Here is a 20,750-nt window from a genome sequence, read left to right as displayed (position 1 = left end):
ACAAAACATTAGGAACACCTGCTCTTTCCATTACAACTGGTGAATCCAGTTGAAAGCTATTGATGTCACTTGTTAGGGGGGAGACAGGGTAAAGAAGCATTTTTAAGTCTTGAGGCAATTGAGGCATTGTAGAGGCAATTGAGGCATTGTAGAGGCAATTGAGGCATTGTATATGTGTGCCATTCAGAGGGTGAATGGGAAAGACAAAAGATTTACGTGCCTTTGAATGGGATATGGTAGTAAGTGCCTCGCTCACCAGTTTGAGTGTGTCAAGAACCAAAGGATATCAACCTCAGGTGAGCAAAAACTTGAGACTTCCTTAGATATCGTTCACCAACTGTTGTTTACAAATATACACAAGCCCCCGCCCTGTGTCTTACCAGAGGCTGCTGTTCTATCCTGCCGATAGAGTGTATAACCTGCCAGCTGTATGTTATTAATGTCGTCGTTCAGCCACGAGTCGGTGAAACATAGGATATTACCGTTTTTAATGTCCCGTTGGAAGGATATACGTGCTTTCTGTTTGTCCCATTTATTTTCCAGCGATTGAACGTTAACTAGCAGTACGGAGGGCAAAGGCAGATTAGCCACTCGTTGCCTGATCCTCACAAGGCACACCGATCTCTTTCCTTCTCAAGCGAATGATGAGGACGAGGGCCTGTTTGGGTGTTTGGAGTATATCCTTCCCGTCCGACTCATTAAAGAAAAACACTTCGTCCAATTTGAGGTGAGTAATCGCTGTTCTGATGTCCAGAAGCTCTTTTCGGTCATAAGAGACGGTAGCAGCAACATTATGTACAGAACAAGTTACGAACAACGCGATAAAACAAGTTACGAACAACGCGATAAAACAAACCAAATAGAACGGTCGGTTAAGAGACAGTAAAACAGCAGCCATCTCCTCTTGCGCCATCTTCCAATTTACAGCAATGCTTATCAACTGTACTGCAGGGATGGACACGTAAGACACAGAACATTGAGGTTGTGGTGGCAGCTGCAGAGAGGTATTTGGGTGTGCGAGACTTGACATCAGAAGAGTGTGTGTTAAGTGGTGATGTCCCATCCTTTCAGGCTGTTGGCCTGAGGTAGGGCTAAATAGATTTAAATAGTGGAGTAGGGTGGTGGGTTGTTTGTGATTGTAGGGTATTTGATTTATTTATTTATAAAACGAATCAAGCTAAGTATAAGGGAGTTATACTCCAGTCTAGTAGGTGGCGGTAATGCAACATTTATTGGATGCCAACTGCCGTTAAACCACATCGAAGAAGAAGAAGAAGAATCTAGTGGATCACGTGACACGGGACGCTTCTTCAACAACAACACGGCCACTGATTCATTCAGTCGCCACTCGGTAGTTAGGCAACGTAAAATCGAAACATTGAAGCTATTTAGACCATTTTTGTGTGTATTGATCTCGGTGTCGTTTGCTTGTTAAAATTGACACGTTTGTTAAGGTTGATTATACTGAGCCTAGGCACTAGGCTAATGCTAATTTTAGGTAGCCCAACCATGAACTCACAAATATACTCCCATCCTGCTAAAGAAGAGGGGGTCTCCTGGACGGAGAAAGAAGCTCTGGGTCTGAACATTGTCGTAAAAGAAGAGGAAGAGGAGAATATTACACTGAAAGAAGAGGAAGAAGCTTTCAGAATAAAACAGGAGGAAGAGGAGGCTATCACGTTGAAAGAAGAGGATGTTATAGTGAAAGAAGAGAAAGAACCTTTTGGAGTGAAAGAGGAAGATGAGGCTATCTCAATAAAAGAGAAGGAGGAAGATGTTTTGGGAGTGAAAAGGGAGGAGGTTGAAGCAGAGGAAGTGGAGGCTGGAGATCTGATTGACACTAGTGAGTATTGTCTTAAACACGGACACAAAACTCAGTTGTTGAATTAACGTATGGTTTTAAAGCCAAGGGGTGCCTTCCACCATAGTTTTACAATTAAAGATGTTGTTCAGTACTGTAGGAAGTGTTAAATTGGAAATCTGCGATTGGTACTTACATGTTTGGACTTTTAAATTAATGATACAGAGGCCTAGCCATTGATTCTTAGAGAATATAACTTAGAAATACCCCAAATGAGCTTAGTTCAACTGTTCTACCTCACCAGAACCCAAACTTGGTGTACTCCATTGTGTGTAAACAATGCAATTGTAAACTAACACTGTATAGCCTCAAAACGTGGTTGAAATGGTCATTTTGATCTCAGGCTGGATGGTCAGTCCTTGCATCCATGGCTCTGTCTATGAATTTGAGAGTGGTTACCTTTCTGCAAACTCATCCGTCAGTGACAGTGGTGGGGGAAAAGTACCCATTGTCATACTTGAGTAAAAGTAAAGATACCTTAAAGGAAAATTACTCAAGTAAAAGTGAAAGTATCCCAGTAAAATAAATTGAATAAAAGTCTTAAGTATATATATAAAAACCCAAATACTTTAAGTATCAAAAGTAAATGTCATTGCTAAAATATACTTAAGTATAAAATGTAAAAATTTAAATAATTTCACATTCCTAATATTAAGCAAACCACACGGCACAATTGTCAATTTAATGAATACATTTTTTGATAACCAGGGGCACAATCCAACAAACGAAGCATTTGTGTTTTAGTGAGTCCGCCAGATCAGAAGCAGTATGATAAGTGCGTGAATTGAACCAGTTTCCTGTCCTGCTAAGCATTCGTAATGTAACATGTTCATTTAAGCATCAGGAGTAAAAAAAGTACATTATTTTCTTTAGGAAATGTAGTGGAGTAAAAGTAGTAAAGTACAGATAGCCCAAAAAACGACTTAAGTATTACTTGAAAGTATGTTTTACTTACATACATTTCACTACTGCTCAGTGACGCTAAAACGTTTAATTTAGCCTCTATACTCCACCATTTTGGATTTGAGCTGCAATGTTTCATGAGGCGACAGTATAGAATACCCTCCAACCTTTTGTTGCAGGGTATTTATTCTTGTAAACAAGAATACAATGTGTTTCTACATGAATATGGATTCTACCAGGATTACGGATTATCATAAATTAATTGTGAATATTGACGACTAAGAAAGTTAGAGGCATAAACCTCAGACTCCCTCAGACATGCTAACCTCTCACCATTACAGAGGAATAAACCTCTCACCATTACAGAGGAATAAACCTCAGACCCCTAAGACATGCTAACCTCTCACCATTATAGAGGAATAAACCTCAGACCCCTAAGACATGCTAACCTCTCAACATTACAGAGGAATTAACCTCAGACCCCTAAGACATGCTAACTTCTCACCATTACAGAGGAATAAATCTCAGACCCCTAAGACATGCTAACCTCTCACCATTACAGAGGAATACACCTCAGACCCCCTAAGACATGCTAACCTCTGACCATTACAGAGGAATAAACCTCAGACCCCCTAAGACATGCTAACCTCTCACCATTACAGAGGAATAAACCTCAGACCCCTAAGACATGCTAACCTCTCACCATTACAGAGGAATACACCTCAGACCCCCTAAGACATGCTAACCTCTCACCATTACAGAGGAATAAACCTTTCACCATTACAGAGGAATAAACCTCAGACTCCCTAAGACATGCTAACCTCTCACCATTACCAATAACAGGGGAAATTAGTATTTTTGTGTGGTGTGATATTCATGCCTCTAACTTTCTCACTCATCATTATTCATGATTCATTCGTGATGATCCTTAACCATAGTAGCATCCACATGAATATAGAAGTGTTCAGAAACATATCCTATTCTTGTTTACAATAAAAAGTGACTCCAAAATGACACAATACATTATTTAACATTCATTTATATTAGGCACAACATAATCTAAAACACAACCAAAACAAATTTGTATCCGACAAGTTTGTTGAGTCACAAACTTGACGAGGACGTTTGCATGCTATGACTATGGCTAACTATAACTACTGACCCTGTATATAACTACTGACCCTGTATATAACTACTGACCCTGTATATAACTACTGACCCTGTATATAACTACTGACCCTGTATATAACTACTGACCCTGTATATAACTACTGACCCTGTATATAACTACTGATCCTGTATATAACTACTGACCCTGTATATAACTACTGACCCTGTATATAGCTACTGACCCTGTATATAGCTACTGATCCTGTATATAACTACTGACCCTGTATATAACTACTGACCCTGTATATAACTACTGACCCTGTATATAACTACTGACCCTGTATATAACTACTGACCCTGTATATAACTACTGACCCTGTATATAACTACTGACCCTGTATATAACTACTGACCCTGTATATAGCTACTGACCCTGTATATAACTACTGATCCTGTATATAGCTACTGACCCTGTATATAACTACTGGCCCTGTATATAACTACTGACCCTGTATATAACTACTGACCCTGTATATAACTACTGACCCTGTATATAACTACTGACCCTGTATATAACTACTGACCCTGTATATAACTACTGACCCTGTATATAACTACTGACCCTGTATATAGCTACTGACCCTGTATATAACTACTGACCCTGTATATAACTACTGACCCTGTATATAACTACTGACCCTGTATATAACTACTGATCCTGTATATAACTACTGACCCTGTATATAGCTACTGATCCTGTATATAACTACTGACCCTGTATATAACTACTGACCCTGTATATAACTACTGACCCTGTATATAACTACTGACCCTGTATATAACTACTGACCCTGTATATAACTACTGATCCTGTATATAACTACTGACCCTGTATATAACTACTGATCCTGTATATAACTACTGACCCTGTATATAACTACTGACCCTGTATATAACTACTGACCCTGTATATAACTACTGACCCTGTATATAACTACTGACCCTGTATATAACTACTGACCCTGTATATAACTACTGACCCTGTATATAACTACTGATCCTGTATATAACTACTGACCCTGTATATAACTACTGACCCTGTATATAACTACTGACCCTGTATATAACTACTGACCCTGTATATAACTACTGACCCTGTATATAACTACTGACCCTGTATATAACTACTGGCCCTGTATATAACTACTGACCCTGTATATAACTACTGACCCTGTATATAACTACTGATCCTGTATATAACTACTGACCCTGTATATAACTACTGACCCTGTATATAGCTACTGATCCTGTATATAGCTACTGACCCTGTATATAGCTACTGACCCTGTATATAACTACTGACCCTGTATATAGCTACTGACCCTGTATATAACTACTGACCCTGTATATAGCTACTGACCCTGTATATAACTACTGACCCTGTATATAACTACTGACCCTGTATATAGCTACTGACCCTGTATATAACTACTGGCCCTGTATATAACTACTGACCCTGTATATAACTACTGACCCTGTATATAACTACTGACCCTGTATATAACTACTGACCCTGTATATAACTACTGACCCTGTATATAGCTACTGATCCTGTATATAGCTACTGATCCTGTATATAACTACTGACCCTGTATATAACTACTGACCCTGTATATAACTACTGACCCTGTATATAACTACTGACCCTGTATATAACTACTGACCCTGTATATAACTACTGACCCTGTATATAGCTACTGATCCTGTATATAGCTACTGACCCTGTATATAACTACTGACCCTGTATATAACTACTGACCTGTATATAACTACTGACCCTGTATATAACTACTGACCCTGTATATAACTACTGACCCTGTATATAACTACTGACCCTGTATATAACTACTGACCCTGTATATAACTACTGACCCTGTATATAACTACTGACCCTGTATATAACTACTGACCCTGTATATAACTACTGACCCTGTATATAACTACTGACCCTGTATATAACTACTGACCCTGTATATAACTACTGACCCTGTATATAACTACTGACCCTGTATATAACTACTGACCCTGTATATACTACTGACCCTGTATATAGCTACTGACCCTGTATATAACTACTGACCCTGTATATAACTACTGACCCTGTATATAACTACTGACCCTGTATATAACTACTGACCCTGTATATAACTACTGACCCTGTATATAACTACTGACCCTGTATATAACTACTGACCCTGTATATAGCTACTGACCCTGTATATAACTACTGACCCTGTATATAACTACTGACCCTGTATATAACTACTGACCCTGTATATAACTACTGACCCTGTATATAACTACTGATCCTGTATATAGCTACTGATCCTGTATATAACTACTGACCCTGTATATAACTACTGATCCTGTATATAGCTACTGATCCTGTATATAACTACTGACCCTGTATATAACTACTGACCCTGTATATAACTACTGACCCTGTATATAACTACTGACCCTGTATATACTACTGACCCTGTATTTAACTACTGACCCTGTATATAACTACTGACCCTGTATATAACTACTGACCCTGTATATAACTACTGACCCTGTATTTAACTACTGACCCTGTATATAACTACTGATCCTGTATATAACTACTGACCCTGTATATAACTACTGACCCTGTATATAACTACTGACCCTGTATATAGCTACTGACCCTGTATATAGCTACTGACCCTGTATATAGCTACTGACCCTGTATATAGCTACTGACCCTGTATATAACTACTGACCCTGTATATAACTACTGACCCTGTATATAACTACTGACCCTGTATATAACTACTGACCCTGTATATAACTACTGATCCTGTATATAGCTACTGATCCTGTATATAACTACTGACCCTGTATATAACTACTGATCCTGTATATAGCTACTGATCCTGTATATAACTACTGACCCTGTATATAACTACTGACCCTGTATATAACTACTGACCCTGTATATAACTACTGACCCTGTATATAACTACTGACCCTGTATTTAACTACTGACCCTGTATATAACTACTGACCCTGTATATAACTACTGACCCTGTATATAACTACTGACCCTGTATATAACTACTGACCCTGTATATAACTACTGACCCTGTATATAGCTACTGACCCTGTATATAGCTACTGACCCTGTATATTGCTACTGACCCTGTATATAGCTACTGACCCTGTATATAACTACTGACCCTGTATATAACTACTGACCCTGTATATAGCTACTGATCCTGTATATAGCTACTGATCCTGTATATACTACTGACCCTGTATATAACTACTGACCCTGTATATAACTACTGACCCTGTAGATAACTACTGACCCTGTATATAACTACTGACCCTGTATATAGCTACTGATCCTGTATATAATACTGACCCTGTATATAACTACGGACCCTGTATATAACTACTGACCCTGTATATAACTACTGACCCTGTATATAACTACTACTAACTACTGACCCTGTATATAACTACTGACCCTGTAGATAACTACTGACCTGTATATACTGACCTGTATATAACTACTGAACCCTGTATATAACTACTGACCCTGTATATAACTACTGACCCTGTATATAACTACTGACCCTGTATATAACTACTGACCCTGTAGATAACTACTGACCCTGTATATAACTACTGACCTGTATATACTACTGACCCTGGTATATACTACTGACCCTGTAATATAACTACTGACCCTGTATATAACTACTGACCCTGTATATAACTACTGACCCTGTATATAAGCTACTGACCCTGTATATAACTACTTGACCCTGTATATAACTACTGACCCTGTAGATAACTACTGACCCTGTATATAATACTGACCTGTATAACTACTGACCCTGTATATAACTACTGACCCTGTATATAACTACTGACCCTGTATATAACTACTGACCCTGTATATAACTACTGACCCTGTATATAACTACTGACCCTGTATATAACTACTGACCCTGTATATAACTACTGACCCTGTATATAACTACTGACCCTGTATATAACTACTGACCCTGTATATAACTACTGACCCTGTATATAACTACTGACCCTGTATATAACTACTGACCCTGTATATAACTACTGACCCTGTATATAACTACTGACCCTGTATATAACTACTGACCCTGTATATAACTACTGACCCTGTATATAACTACTGACCCTGTATATACTACTGACCTGTATATAACTACTGATCCTGTATATAACTACTGACCCTGTATATAACTACTGATCCTGTATATAACTACTGACCCTGTATATAACTACTGACCTGTATAACTACTGACCCTGTATATAACTACTGACCCTGTATATAACTACTGACCCTGTATATAACTACTGACCCTGTATATAACTACTGATCCTGTATATAACTACTGACCCTGTATATAACTACTGATCCTGTATATAACTACTGATCCTGTATATAACTACTGACCCTGTATATAACTACTGACCCTGTATATAACTACTGACCCTGTATATAACTACTGATCCTGTATATAGCTACTGACCCTGTATATAACTACTGACCCTGTATATAGCTACTGACCCTGTATATAACTACTGACCCTGTATATAACTACTGACCCTGTATATAACTACTGACCCTGTATATAACTACTGACCCTGTATATAGCTACTGACCCTGTATATAGCTACTGACCCTGTATATAAATTCTATTTCAGTAATTGGAACACCCCCCCCCCCCCCTCCATACATACAGAGACCCATGGTCTTTGTTACAATCATAATATATACATGTGTGATTGCAGGTCTGCAGGATGAATGGTAATCACACTGTAATGTTAGATAACGGACTTGACGAGGACGTTTGCGTGGGACCAAACACTGCGCGTTTGACTACTCTGATACACGTACAGGCCTAAGTGAATTTGTCCAAGTACTCATGACACCTTTATAAATGGCGGAGACTAGACGCACATCGTGATTTAATTTCTAAATGGTAAAACCGATATGGTCATTTCCATGTGAGAGGCCCTGTGAGAGGCCCTGTGAGAGGCCCTGTGAGAGGCCCTGTGAGAGGCCCTGTGAGAGGCCCTGTGAGAGGCCCTGTGAGAGGCCCTGTGAGAGGCCCTGTGAGAGGCCCTGTGAGAGGCCCTGTGAGAGGCCCTGTGAGAGGCCCTGTGAGAGGCCCTGTGAGAGGCCCTGTGAGAGGCCCTGTGAGAGGCCCTGTGAGAAGCCCTGTGAGCACCAACGAGAAGTTCCTGTCAACGTGGGTATCAAATGAAAGCTAAAATATTGTATTCTCTTATTAAGGACTATATAAATGTCAACCATTTTCCATCCCTATACATTAGGAATAAGTATAAGGCAGTGATTTATTGTCAAACAGATGAAAAGGGGAACCTTAGAGAACCTTAGAGAACCCTAGAGGACCTCTGAGACCCCATAGAACGTATCAGAAATACATCAAAACACAATATTGAAGTAAAGGCCAACTGATATCAACACTTATATTTTGTTATATTATATATCTTTTTTCTGCCACTTTGAAATGGAATTGTTTGTGTTTTTTAAAACTATTTTGCAGATATGAAGCAAACAGTCAATCATCATATCAGACATATCAGTTTTATCTAATGTTTCTTCGTCAGATTTTTTAGCTTATCCTTGGTCTGGCTAGAATTAGTTGTTGATCTTGTTGTTGTGCATATAGGGAAATATAAGCCTACATTTTCATGGTTGTTTGATCAATAGGACTGTAAAGTTCCCAAATGTAAAGAGGACTCCCTTGGTGTTTCCATAGTTACAGAAATCCATTCAGTTGCATTTTGTGGCTTTTTGCCAAATGTGTTCTAATGATCTACAGTTGGAAACACACAGTCCAGTTCAAAGTGAATGATGTCAGGGCCCGTGTAGCAAATGACTCGTTTGTATAAAGATCTACTGTAGCTCTGATTGGCTATAGCGCACCGTGTAGACTCTGGGTCCTACCTGTAAACACACAGTCCAGTTCAAAGTGAATGATGTCAGGGCCCGTGTAGCAAATTACTCGTTTGTATAAAGATCGACTGTAGCTCTGATTGGCTATAGCGCACCGTGTAGACTCTGGGTCCTACCTGTAAACACACAGTCCAGTTCAAAGTGAATGATGTCAGGGCCCGTGTAGCAAATGACTCGTTTGTATAAAGATCTACTGTAGCTCTGATTGGCTATAGCGCACCGTGTAGACTCTGGGTCCTACCTGTAAACACACAGTCCAGTTCAAAGTGAATGATGTCAGGGCCCGTGTAGCAAATGACTCGTTTGTATAAAGATCGACTGTAGCTCTGATTGGCTATAGTGCACCGTGTAGACTCTGGGTCCTACCTGTAAACACACAGTCCAGTTCAAAGTGAATGATGTCAGGGCCTGTGTAGCAAATGACTCGTTTGTATAAAGATCGACTGATTGGCTATAGCGCACCGTGTAGACTCTGGGTCCTACCTGTAAACACACAGTCCAGTTCAAAGTGAATGATGTCAGGGCCCGTGTAGCAAATGACTCGTTTGTATAAAGATCTACTGTAGCTCTGATTGGCTATAGCGCACCGTGTAGACTCTGGGTCCTACCTGTAAACACACAGTCCAGTTCAAAGTGAATGATGTCAGGGCCCGTTTAGCAAATGGCTCGTTTGTATAAAGATCTACTGTAGCTCTGATTGGCTATAGCGCACCGTGTAGACTCTGGGTCCTACCTGTAAACACACAGTCCAGTTCAAAGTGAATGATGTCAGGGCCCGTTTAGCAAATGGCTCGTTTGTATAAAGATCTACTGTAGCTCTGATTGGCTATAGTGCACTTTGTAGACTCTGGGTCCTGAACGAGACAGATGTTTCTATTAGGTTTTTATTTACTGCAGAGTCTATTAACACACGGCCCCTTTCCCACTCTGTTTTTGCTATAGAATGTTCACATGCCTTAATATAGGTAATTCCCAAACATTCTAAGAATTTCGAATCACCATGTTGAAATTCTAAGAATTTATATAAACATTTTTGAAAATGACCAAATCTAAGTGTTCTCTTGTTAGAAATGGTAAAACAAAAAGTGTCATATTCTTCCTGGGGGGGGGGGTGGATATGAACAACTTTCAATGCAACGAAACAAAACACATTTTTGCAAGACTTATTAGTATGCAAAAAGAGGGATTTTGTTGTAGGCAAAATGCTGTTGTAATGACAGTCCAACAAGTCACTTTCTGAGCCCTACTTCCATTGGCAAACATGTATGGAAATTAAATAATAAAAAAGACATAAGTCATTAACAGAATAAAAAGAGTTCATATTTTAGGGTCAGTTTAAGTCTGCTCCTAATGGATAGTGAGGGCAAAATGTATCCCAACACATCTTACCGTTTGAGTTATATAAAAATTATTTGGATTTACCCTACAAGCACTTTGTCACGACAAGCTCTCTTTTATTGAGGGATCTAGTCTGGATTAAACCTCCATAGGAAGACAGTTTTATCATGTGAAGGTTTCATTCAGGTCTCTGTTTAACAAGATACTCTGTCTGTTTTTGGCAGGAGAGAAACCAGACTCTCACTCTGACAGCGGGAAGAGTCCTTCAGGGGAACCAGACCCAGTGACGCCCAAACCAGCAAGAAAACATCACTGTTCCCACTGTGGAAAGAGTTTTACCTGGTTAGGGTACCTAAAACGGCATGAGAGGACACACACAGGAGAAAAGCCTTTCCAATGTTCTCAGTGTGGAAAGAGTTTTACCGTGTTAGTTAACCTGAAAAGGCATGAGAGAATACACACTGGAGAAAAGCCTTACCAATGTTCCCAATGTGGAAAGAGTTTTACTCAGTTAGGGAACCTAAAACAGCATGAGTGGACACACACAGAAGAAAAGCCTTACCACTGCTTCCAATGTGAAAATAGATTTTCACGATCAGTGGACCTAAAAGCTCATGAGAGAACACACACAGGAGAAAAGCCTTTCCAATGTTCCCAGTGTGGAAAGAGTTTTACCGTGGTAGCTAACCTGAAAAGGCATGAGAGAATACACACTGGAGAAAAGCCATTCCAATGTTCCCATTGTGGAAAGAGTTTTACTCAGTTAGGGCACTTAAAAAAGCACAAGTGGACACATACAGGAGAAAAGCCTTATCACTGTTCCCACTGTGGAAAGAGATTTTCACGATCAGGGGACCTAAAAACTCACGAGACAACACACATAGGAGAAAAACCTTTCCACTGTTCCCAATGTGGAAAGAGTTATGTTAAGTCACAGTACCTAAAAGAGCATAAGAGAATACACACACAGGGGAAAAGCCTTACCCAATGTTCTTAGTGTGGTGACGGGATCTCTCAAATAGATGCTATGAAGATAGTTGAGAACAAAGCCTTATGTCCCTACAGTGGAGAGCGTTTTACCATGTTAGTTAACCTGAAAATACATGAAAGAATACGCTCTGGAGAAAAGCCTTTCCACTGCTCCTAATATGAAAATACTTTTGCCAGGTTAGGGAGTCTGAAGTCACATGAGTGGACTCAGAGAAGAGGAGCACTACTACTGGTCCTGCTGTGGAACATGTTTTAACCAGTCAGAGAAGAGGAGCACTACTACTGGTCCTGCTGTGGAACATGTTTTAACCAGTCAGAGAAGAGAAGCACTACCACTGGTCCCGCTGTGGAACATGTTTTAACCAGTCAGAGAAGAGGAGCACTACTACTGGTCCCGCTGTGGAACATGTTTTAACCAGTTAGAGAAGAGGAGCACTACCACTGGTCCCCCTGTGGAACATGTTTTAACCAGTCAGAGAAGAGAAGCACTACCACTGGTCCCGCTGTGGAACATGTTTTAACCAGTCAGAGAAGAGGAGCACTACTACTGGTCCCGCTGTGGAACATGTTTTAACCAGTTAGAGAAGAGGAGCACTACCACTGGTCCCGCTGTGGAACATGTTTTAACCAGTCAGAGAAGAGGAGCACTACCACTGGTCCCGCTGTGGAACATGTTTTAACCAGTCAGAGAAGAGGAGCACTACCACTGGTCCCGCTGTGGAACATGTTTTAACCAGTCAGAGAAGAGGAGCACTACCACTGGTCCCGCTGTGGAACATGTTTTAACCAGTCAGAGAAGAGGAGCACTACCACTGGTCCCCCTGTGGAACATGTTTTAACCAGTCAGAGAAGATGAAATCACACGAGAGAAGAGTCTGTGTTCTGTTTTTTGACTGAGAATTTGGGTTTTTGTTTATGCCACCTGAAATCAAATAGTTTATATGAAATCTTCCTTAAAGAAAGAAATAGGCCTACTTTAGTTTTTTTCCCTCTTGAGACATTAAAAAATAGCTCAAAGTCTGGCTAGGTTGGGTGGGAGGTAACCCAATGGGTATGTCTGGGTAGAATGGTGGGAGGTAACCCAATGGGTATGTCTGGGTAGAATGGTGGGAGGTAACCCAATGGGTATGTCTGGGTAGAATGGTGGGAGGTAGCCCAATGGGTATGTCTGGGTAGAATGTTGGGAGGTAACCCAATGGGTATGTCTGGGTAGAATGGTGGGAGGTAACCCAATGGGTATGTCTGGGTAGAATGTTGGGAGGTAACCCAATGGGTATGTCTGGGTAGAATGGTGGGAGGTAACCCAATGGGTATGTCTGGGTAGAATGGTGGGAGGTAGCCCAATGGGTATGTTTGGGTGAGAGGTAACACAATGGGTTTGTCTGGGTAAACAATATGACCTGGTGTATAGAACAGGATTACACAGTTCCCATTAGTTACTGGTGACATGACGTTGGCCTGGGGGTAGGTTTATGACAGTCATAAATACCTCTTCCCCCCTTTTTCCTCTCCCTACCCTACTGATGTGAAATTTGAAAACCCCTTGGTTAACATAGAGATTCTGGGAATATCAGTATGTGGGGGGAAATGAACTATATTCTGGTAATCTGACCAATTGAACATATGCAGTGGTACTTAATGAATATGATGTCAGTTCGGTTGTCATCTGAGACATTCTCATCAATGATAAGATGACATAAACTCTACAGTGGAAAGTCTACACATTGTAGTTATCGGATTCACATGGAATTGTCGTTCAATTTAAATGTTTGAATATAAAAATTATTGGTATAGCAAGGGAGAGGAGGGCGTGTTATTAAATGTAAATTTAGCTTCCAAATGAGAGATTTGGGTTTTCATAAGGTTAGGGCTCTGCTCAATCAGTGGCCCCGCCCATGTGAAGTGACATTGGTTATAAACTATGAAACACGCCCTCCTCTCCCTTCCTATATAAAGCCTTCATAAGGTTCATAAGGGCTCTGCTCAACCAGCGGCCCGCCCATGTGAAGTGACATTGGTTATAAACTATGAAACACGCCCTCCTCTCCCTTCCTATATAAAGCCTTCATAACGTTCATAAGTTTAGGGCTCTGCTCAACCAGCGGCCCGGCACCCCTGTGAAGGGAAATGTGTATAAAACATTTCAAACACGCCCTCCTCTCCCTTCCTGTATAAAGCCTTGATGACTAAATGTAACCTCCTGTTCCGAGGATGTGAGGACGACGGTCCGATGACAGAATGGTTCAGATAACGAAGCCACAGAACGAAGCCAACATCAGCGTGAGCTTTGGTTGCGAATGGTATGAACTTTGAACTCTTATTCACTACAGAAGTGATGCATACTAGCCGTTGAGTTAGCAACAGCAGCTGCAAACGAGGGTTAGGAAGGAACAGACAGAGTATCCCATCTATCACACAACGACGTTACTACAACGTAACCAATTGACCACCAGAGACATTCTTCAAAGTACTCGGTTTGGCAACACGGCCTTCCATGTACCACCAACCTACCGAAGCGCAGCTCAGAGTAAATATTTATTGCATTTTCCTTTTCCAAATGGGCGGTAATTTAGAATGCATAAAATACTGTATTTGCGATAGCACAGCTTCTCCACTCAAACCCAGCCCCTTTTCTTTTGTGTAACCAGCTGTCATATCTGTTCCGCCCGCTAGGGACGTAATTTGTAATCAAGGTATGATTAATTATGTGTACGTGTAATTCTGTGTGATTAGTTAGGTATTTAGTAAATAAATAATTAAACACAATTTTGTATTGCTGATTCAACTTGTTCGCCAGGGTTTGTGAAGATAACCAAGAATTTACAACTTTCAGATGAGACTTAATTAAGGTGAGGATTAATATTGACTGCTATTGATGTAAAATATTGCTAGGCCTTTAAGAGTTTATTCGGAAGATAACAGCTCTATAAATATTATTTTGTGGTGCCCTGACTCTCTAGTTAATTACATTTACATGATTAGCTCAATCAGGTAATATTAATTACGGATAAATTATTTTATAGAATAGCATGTCATATCACTTAATCCGGCATAGCCAAAGACACGACACTGGGTAAACAATATGCCAAGCAGTCAAATGCATTTTTTTACTGGACACTGATTAGGCCTTGTCCTGGACACTGATTAAGCCTAGTCCTGGACACTGATTAGGCCTTGTCCCGGACACTGATTAAGCCTTGTCCTGGACACTGATTAAGCCTTGTCCTGGACACTGATTATGCCTTGTCCTGGACACTGATTAAGCCTTGTCCTGGACACTGATTAAGCCTTGTCCTGGACACTGATTAAGCCTTGTCCTGGACACTGATTAGGCCTTGTCCTGGACACTGATTAGGCCATGTCCTGGACACTGATTAGGCCTTGTCCTGGACACTGATTAAGCCTTGTCCTGGACACTAATTAAGCCTTGTCCTGGACACTGATTAAGCCTTGTCCTGGACACTGATTAAGCCTTGTCCTGGACACTGATTAAGCCTTGTCCTGGACACTGATTAAGCCTTGTCCTGGACACTGATTAAGCCTTGTCCTGGACACTGATTAGGCCTTGTCCTGGACCTGAACAAACTTAATGGAAATTCTATATAGAACAGGCTTTTTAGTCTGGACTAGTATCTGTGTCCTGGAAACGGGCCCTTAATGTTTTATGTCTGCATGCCATTTAATGCATTCAAGTGAAATTACTATTATTACTATTATTATTAGTACTAATTATTATTACTAGTAATCATTACTAATTCTTAGGACATTTCATTTAACATCAGTGGTGTAAAGTACTCTAAGTAAATATACATTAAAGTATATTAGTACTACTATTAGTACATAGTACTACTTATGGAGTTTTTGGGGGGTATTTGAACTTTACTTGTCTGTTTATATTTTGGACAACTTTTACATTTACTTCACCACATTCCTAAAGAAAGTAATGTACTTTTTACTCCGTACATTTTCCCTGACACCCAAAAGTACTCTTTACATTTTGAATGCTTAGCAGGAAAATGGTCCAATTTACACACTTACCAAGAGAACATCCCTGGTCGTCGCTAATTCCTCTGATCTGGCGGACTCACTAAACACATTATTTTGTAAATTATATGAGTGTTGGCGTGTGCCCCTAGCTGTCCGTAAAATTTAAGAAACAAGAAAATGGTGCTGTCTGGTTTGCTTAAGGCGATGGACTGCACACGTGAGTTGGAACCTCATCCGTGCCACACAGCATTTGTACTTTTCTCGCTTGCATGGCCCGACATTAACGTAAAGACCCTGAAAAAATGCAGAATGTGTGAAAGTTCACACAAACAACCTCAATAAAGATGGAACTTATGGGATTTGAACCCACACCTCTGTCGAGACTGGAGCCTTAATCCAGTGCATAAGACCACTCGGCCACACTACCCAGCTCTGGGAATGCAATCACACTTTCTCCTCAGTACCTAGAGCGTCTGCACTCCCTCGTATCTTAGTCTTCTTTTTCATTTTCAAAGTACCCACTGTTAAAATGGACTGCTAGGTCGTCGCACAGCCCATCCCAACTTTCCTTTTTTCCAATCAAGGCTTTGACATGAACAACCACCGGTAGGAGGTGCAACTGCCATATTCAATATTCACACTTTCTCGTCAGTTACCTAGAGCGTCTGCACTTCGTTGTATTTTAGTCTTCTTTTTCATTTTCTTTAAATTCTTTATGTATCTCATGTTGCTCTTGCTTCCTTAATTTTTTAAAATTATCTTTAAAAAAATCTTAATTTAGCTCATGTTGCTCTTTCTTCCATTGTGTACACTGAAAATTAGTTTCAGATTTTATGTCTGAAGCAGATTGAATCTGAAAAACACGGCAGAAAATTTCAATAACAGACGTGGGAATGGATTCCCTTTATTTGTACGGTGTCCTTGGTGGCCTTGCAACTGCCACAGCGGGGGCACAGGACTTGGTGGCTGGTTGGTTAAGGCGATGGACACACAACATTGCTTCTTTTCTCACTTGCATGGGCGACATGAAAGTAAAAACCCTGAAATAAAGCAGAACATGTGATAGCTTGCGCAAACAAACTCAATAAAGATGGCAGTGGTGGGATTTGAACCCACACCTCCTTAGAGACTGGAGCCTTAATCCAGCGCCTTAGACCGCTCGACCACACTACCCAGCTCTGGTATATTATTCACACTTTCTCGTCAGTTACCTAGAGCGTCTGCACTCCCTTGTATTTAAGTCTTCTTTTTCATTTTTTCTTTAAAATCTTAATTTAACTCATGTTGCTCTTTCTTCCATTGTGTACACAGAAAATTTGTTTCTGCCTGTATGTCTGAAGCAGATTGAATTTGAAAAACACAGCAGATCATTTGAAAAACAGACGACCAAGCAGTCCATTTTAACAGTGGGTACTGTGGTCGAGCTGTCCAGAGAACTGGATTTAAGGACCCAGTCTTTCGGGAGGTGTCGGTTCAAAGTTCACCGCTGCAACTTTTTCTCAACAGAAAACTGTAATGTTTTGTAAGATTTTTAAAAAGAGAATCAAAAAATGATGAAGGACGCAAGAGCAACATGAGATACATAAAGATTTTAAAGAAGAAAATGAAAAAGAAGACTAAAATACAAGGGACTGCAGACGCTCTAGGTAACTGACGAGAAAATGTGAAAATCTTTCCGGAGCTGGGTAGTGTGGCCGAGTGGTCTAAGGCGCTGGATTTAGGCTCCAGTCTCTAAGGAGGCGTGGGTTCAAATCCCACCACTGCCATCTTTATTGAGTTTGTTTCCGCAAGCTATCACATGTTCTGCTTTATTTCAGGGATTTTACTTTCATGTCCCCCATGCAAGGGAGAAAAGAAGCAATGTTGTGTGTCACGGATGGGGTTCCAACTCAATAGTGTAGTCCATTGCCTTAACCAACCAGCCACCAAGTCAAGTGCTCTCACGGTGGCAGTTGCACCTCCTACCGGTGGTTCTTCATGTCAAATCCTTGATTGGAAAAAAGGAAAGTTGTGATGGTCTGTGTGATGACCAAGCAGTCCATTTTAACAATGGGTACTGTGGCCGAGCTGTCCAGAGAACTGGATTTAAGGATCCAGTCTTTCGGGAGGTGTCGCTTCAAAGTTCACCGCTGCAACTTTTTCTCAACAGAAAACTGTAATGTAATTTCAAACAAGGCCACCAAGGACACCGGACAAATAAAGGGAATCCAGCCTTAACCCAAATTCCCACGTCTGTTATTGCAATTATCTGCCTTGTTTTTCTAATTCAATCTGCTTCAGACATAAAACCAGAAACTAATTCTAAGTTTATACGATGGAAGAAAGAGCAACATCAGATAAATTAAGATTTTTAAAAAGAGAATAAAAAAAGATGAAGGACGCAAGAGCAACATGAGATATATAAAGATTTTAAAGTAGAAAATGAAAAAGAAGACTAAAATACAAGGAAGTGCAGACGCTCTAGGTAACTGACGAGAAAGTGTGAATACTTTGCCAGAGCTGGGTAGTGTGGCCGAGCGGTCTAAGGCGCTGGATTAAGGCTCCAGTCTCTAAGGAGGCGTGGGTTCAAATCCCACCACTGCCATCTTTATTGAGTTTGTTTGTGCAAGCTATCACATGTTCTCCTTTATTTCAGGGATTTTACTTTCATGTCCCCCATGCAAGGGAGAAAAGAAGCAATGTTGTGTGTCCCGGATGGGGTTCCGACTCAATAGTGTAGTCCATCGCCTTAACCAACCAGCCACCAAGTCCTGTGCCCCCGCGGTGGCAGTTGCACCTCCTACCGGTGGTTGTTCACGTCAAATCCTTGATTGGAAAAAAGGAAAGTTGTGATGGTCTGTGTGATGTCCAAGCAGTCCATTTTAACAATGGGTACTGTGGCCGAGCTGTCCAGAGAACTGGATTTAAGGACCCAGTCTTTCGGGAGGTGTCGCTTCAAAGTCCACCGCTGCAACTCTTTGTCAACAGAAAAATGTAATTTAATTTCAAACAAGGCCACCAAGGACACCGGACAAATAAAGGGAATCCAGCCTTTACCCAAATTCAAACGTCTGTTATTGCAATTATCTGCCGTGTTTTTCTAATTCAATCTGCTTCAGACATAAAAGCAGAAACTAATTCTAAGTTTATACGATGGAAGAAGGAGCAACATCAGATAAATTAAGATTTTTAAAAAGAGAATCAAAAAAAGATGAAGGACGCAAGAGCAACATGAGATACATAAAGATTTTCAAGAAGAAAATGAAAAAGAAGACTAAAATACAAGGAAGTGCAGACGCTCTAGGTAACTGACGAGGAAAGTGTGAATAATTTGCCAGAGCTGGGTAGTGTGGCCGAGCGGTCTAAGGCGCTGGATTAAGGCTCCAGTCTCTAAGGAGGCGTGGGTTCAAATCCCACCACTGCCATCTTTATTGAGTTTGTTTGTGCAAGCTATCACATGTTCTGCTTTATTTCAGGGATTTTACTTTCATGTCCCCCATGCAAGGGAGAAAAGAAGCAATGTTGTGTGTCCCGGATGGGGTTCCAACTCAATAGTGTAGTCCATTGCCTTAACCAACCAGCCACCAAGTCCTGTGCTCTCACGGTGGCAGTTGCACCTCCTACCGGTGGTTCTTCATGTCAAATCCTTGATTGGAAAAAAGGAAAGTTGTGATGGTCTGTGTGATGACCAAGCAGTCCATTTTAACAATGGGTACTGTGGCCGAGCTGTCCAGAGAACTGGATTTAAGGACCCAGTCTTTCGGGAGGTGTCGGTTCAAAGTCCACCGCTGCAACTTTTTCTCAACAGAAAACTGTAATGTAATTTCAAACAAGGCCACCAAGGACACCGGACAAATAAAGGGAATCCAGCCTTTACCCAAATTCCCACGTCTGTTATTGCAATTATCTGCCGTGTTTTTCTAATTCAATCTGCTTCAGACATAAAAGCAGAAACTAATTCTAAGTTTATACGATGGAAGAAAGAGCAACATCAGATAAATTAAGATTTTTAAAAAGAGAATCAAAAAAAGATGAAGGACGCAAGAGCAACATGAGATACATAAAGATTTTAAAGAAGAAAATGAAAAAGAAGACTAAAATACAAGGAAGTGCAGACGCTCTAGGTAACTGACGAGGAAGTGTGAATAATTTGCCAGAGCTGGGTAGTGTGGCCGAGCGGTCTAAGGCGCTGGATTAAGGCTCCAGTCTCTAAGGAGGCGTGGGTTCAAATCCCACCACTGCCATCTTTATTGAGTTTGTTTGTGCAAGCTATCACATGTTCTCCTTTATTTCAGGGATTTTACTTTCATGTCCCCCATGCAAGGGAGAAAAGAAGCAATGTTGTGTGTCCCGGATGGGGTTCCGACTCAATAGTGTAGTCCATCGCCTTAACCAACCAGCCACCAAGTCCTGTGCCCCCGCCGTGGCAGTTGCACCTCCTACCGGTGGTTGTTCACGTCAAATCCTTGATTGGAAAAAAGGAAAGTTGTGATGGTCTGTGTGATGTCCAAGCAGTCCATTTTA

The 20,750-nt window shown here is 40.7% G+C and overlaps 1 protein-coding gene and 5 non-coding genes across 6 annotated transcripts; 5 read left to right on the top strand and 1 right to left on the bottom strand.

The window, feature by feature from the left end:
- The first annotated feature begins 1,360 nt into the window (after positions 1-1,360).
- Positions 1,361-13,797, top strand: LOC109885787 (zinc finger protein 239-like). Its single transcript, XM_031811120.1, has 2 exons — positions 1,361-1,843; positions 11,495-13,797. Exons 1-2 carry the CDS (start codon positions 1,486-1,488, stop codon positions 12,265-12,267), a joined length of 1,131 nt encoding a protein of 376 aa, XP_031666980.1. The 5' UTR covers positions 1,361-1,485; the 3' UTR covers positions 12,268-13,797.
- A 3,541-nt stretch (positions 13,798-17,338) lies between these two features.
- Positions 17,339-17,420, bottom strand: trnal-aag (transfer RNA leucine (anticodon AAG)). Its single transcript has one exon. It is a non-coding gene; the product is annotated as a tRNA-Leu (tRNA).
- A 511-nt stretch (positions 17,421-17,931) lies between these two features.
- On the top strand, positions 17,932-18,013 carry trnal-uag (transfer RNA leucine (anticodon UAG)). Its single transcript has one exon. It is a non-coding gene; the product is annotated as a tRNA-Leu (tRNA).
- A 736-nt stretch (positions 18,014-18,749) lies between these two features.
- Positions 18,750-18,831, top strand: trnal-aag (transfer RNA leucine (anticodon AAG)). Its single transcript has one exon. It is a non-coding gene; the product is annotated as a tRNA-Leu (tRNA).
- A 738-nt stretch (positions 18,832-19,569) lies between these two features.
- On the top strand, positions 19,570-19,651 carry trnal-aag (transfer RNA leucine (anticodon AAG)). The gene has a single exon. It is a non-coding gene; the product is annotated as a tRNA-Leu (tRNA).
- A 737-nt stretch (positions 19,652-20,388) lies between these two features.
- Positions 20,389-20,470, top strand: trnal-aag (transfer RNA leucine (anticodon AAG)). Its single transcript has one exon. It is a non-coding gene; the product is annotated as a tRNA-Leu (tRNA).
- The last annotated feature ends 280 nt before the right edge of the window (positions 20,471-20,750 follow it).

Source organism: Oncorhynchus kisutch, unplaced genomic scaffold (genome assembly GCF_002021735.2).
Source record: "Oncorhynchus kisutch isolate 150728-3 unplaced genomic scaffold, Okis_V2 Okis01b-Okis20b_hom, whole genome shotgun sequence".
NCBI classification, from domain to species: domain Eukaryota; kingdom Metazoa; phylum Chordata; class Actinopteri; order Salmoniformes; family Salmonidae; genus Oncorhynchus; species Oncorhynchus kisutch.
This window is presented reverse-complemented; position numbering and strand designations above follow the sequence as displayed.

Excerpts from the sequence above, each read along its gene's own strand:
- LOC109885787 (XM_031811120.1), top strand. The coding sequence starts at position 1,486 with ATGCTAATTTTAGGTAGCCCAACCATGAACTCACAAATATACTCCCAT. Across the intron at positions 1,844-11,494 it reads TGGAGATCTGATTGACACTA|GAGAGAAACCAGACTCTCAC; the intron begins GTGAGTATTGTC and ends TGTTTTTGGCAG.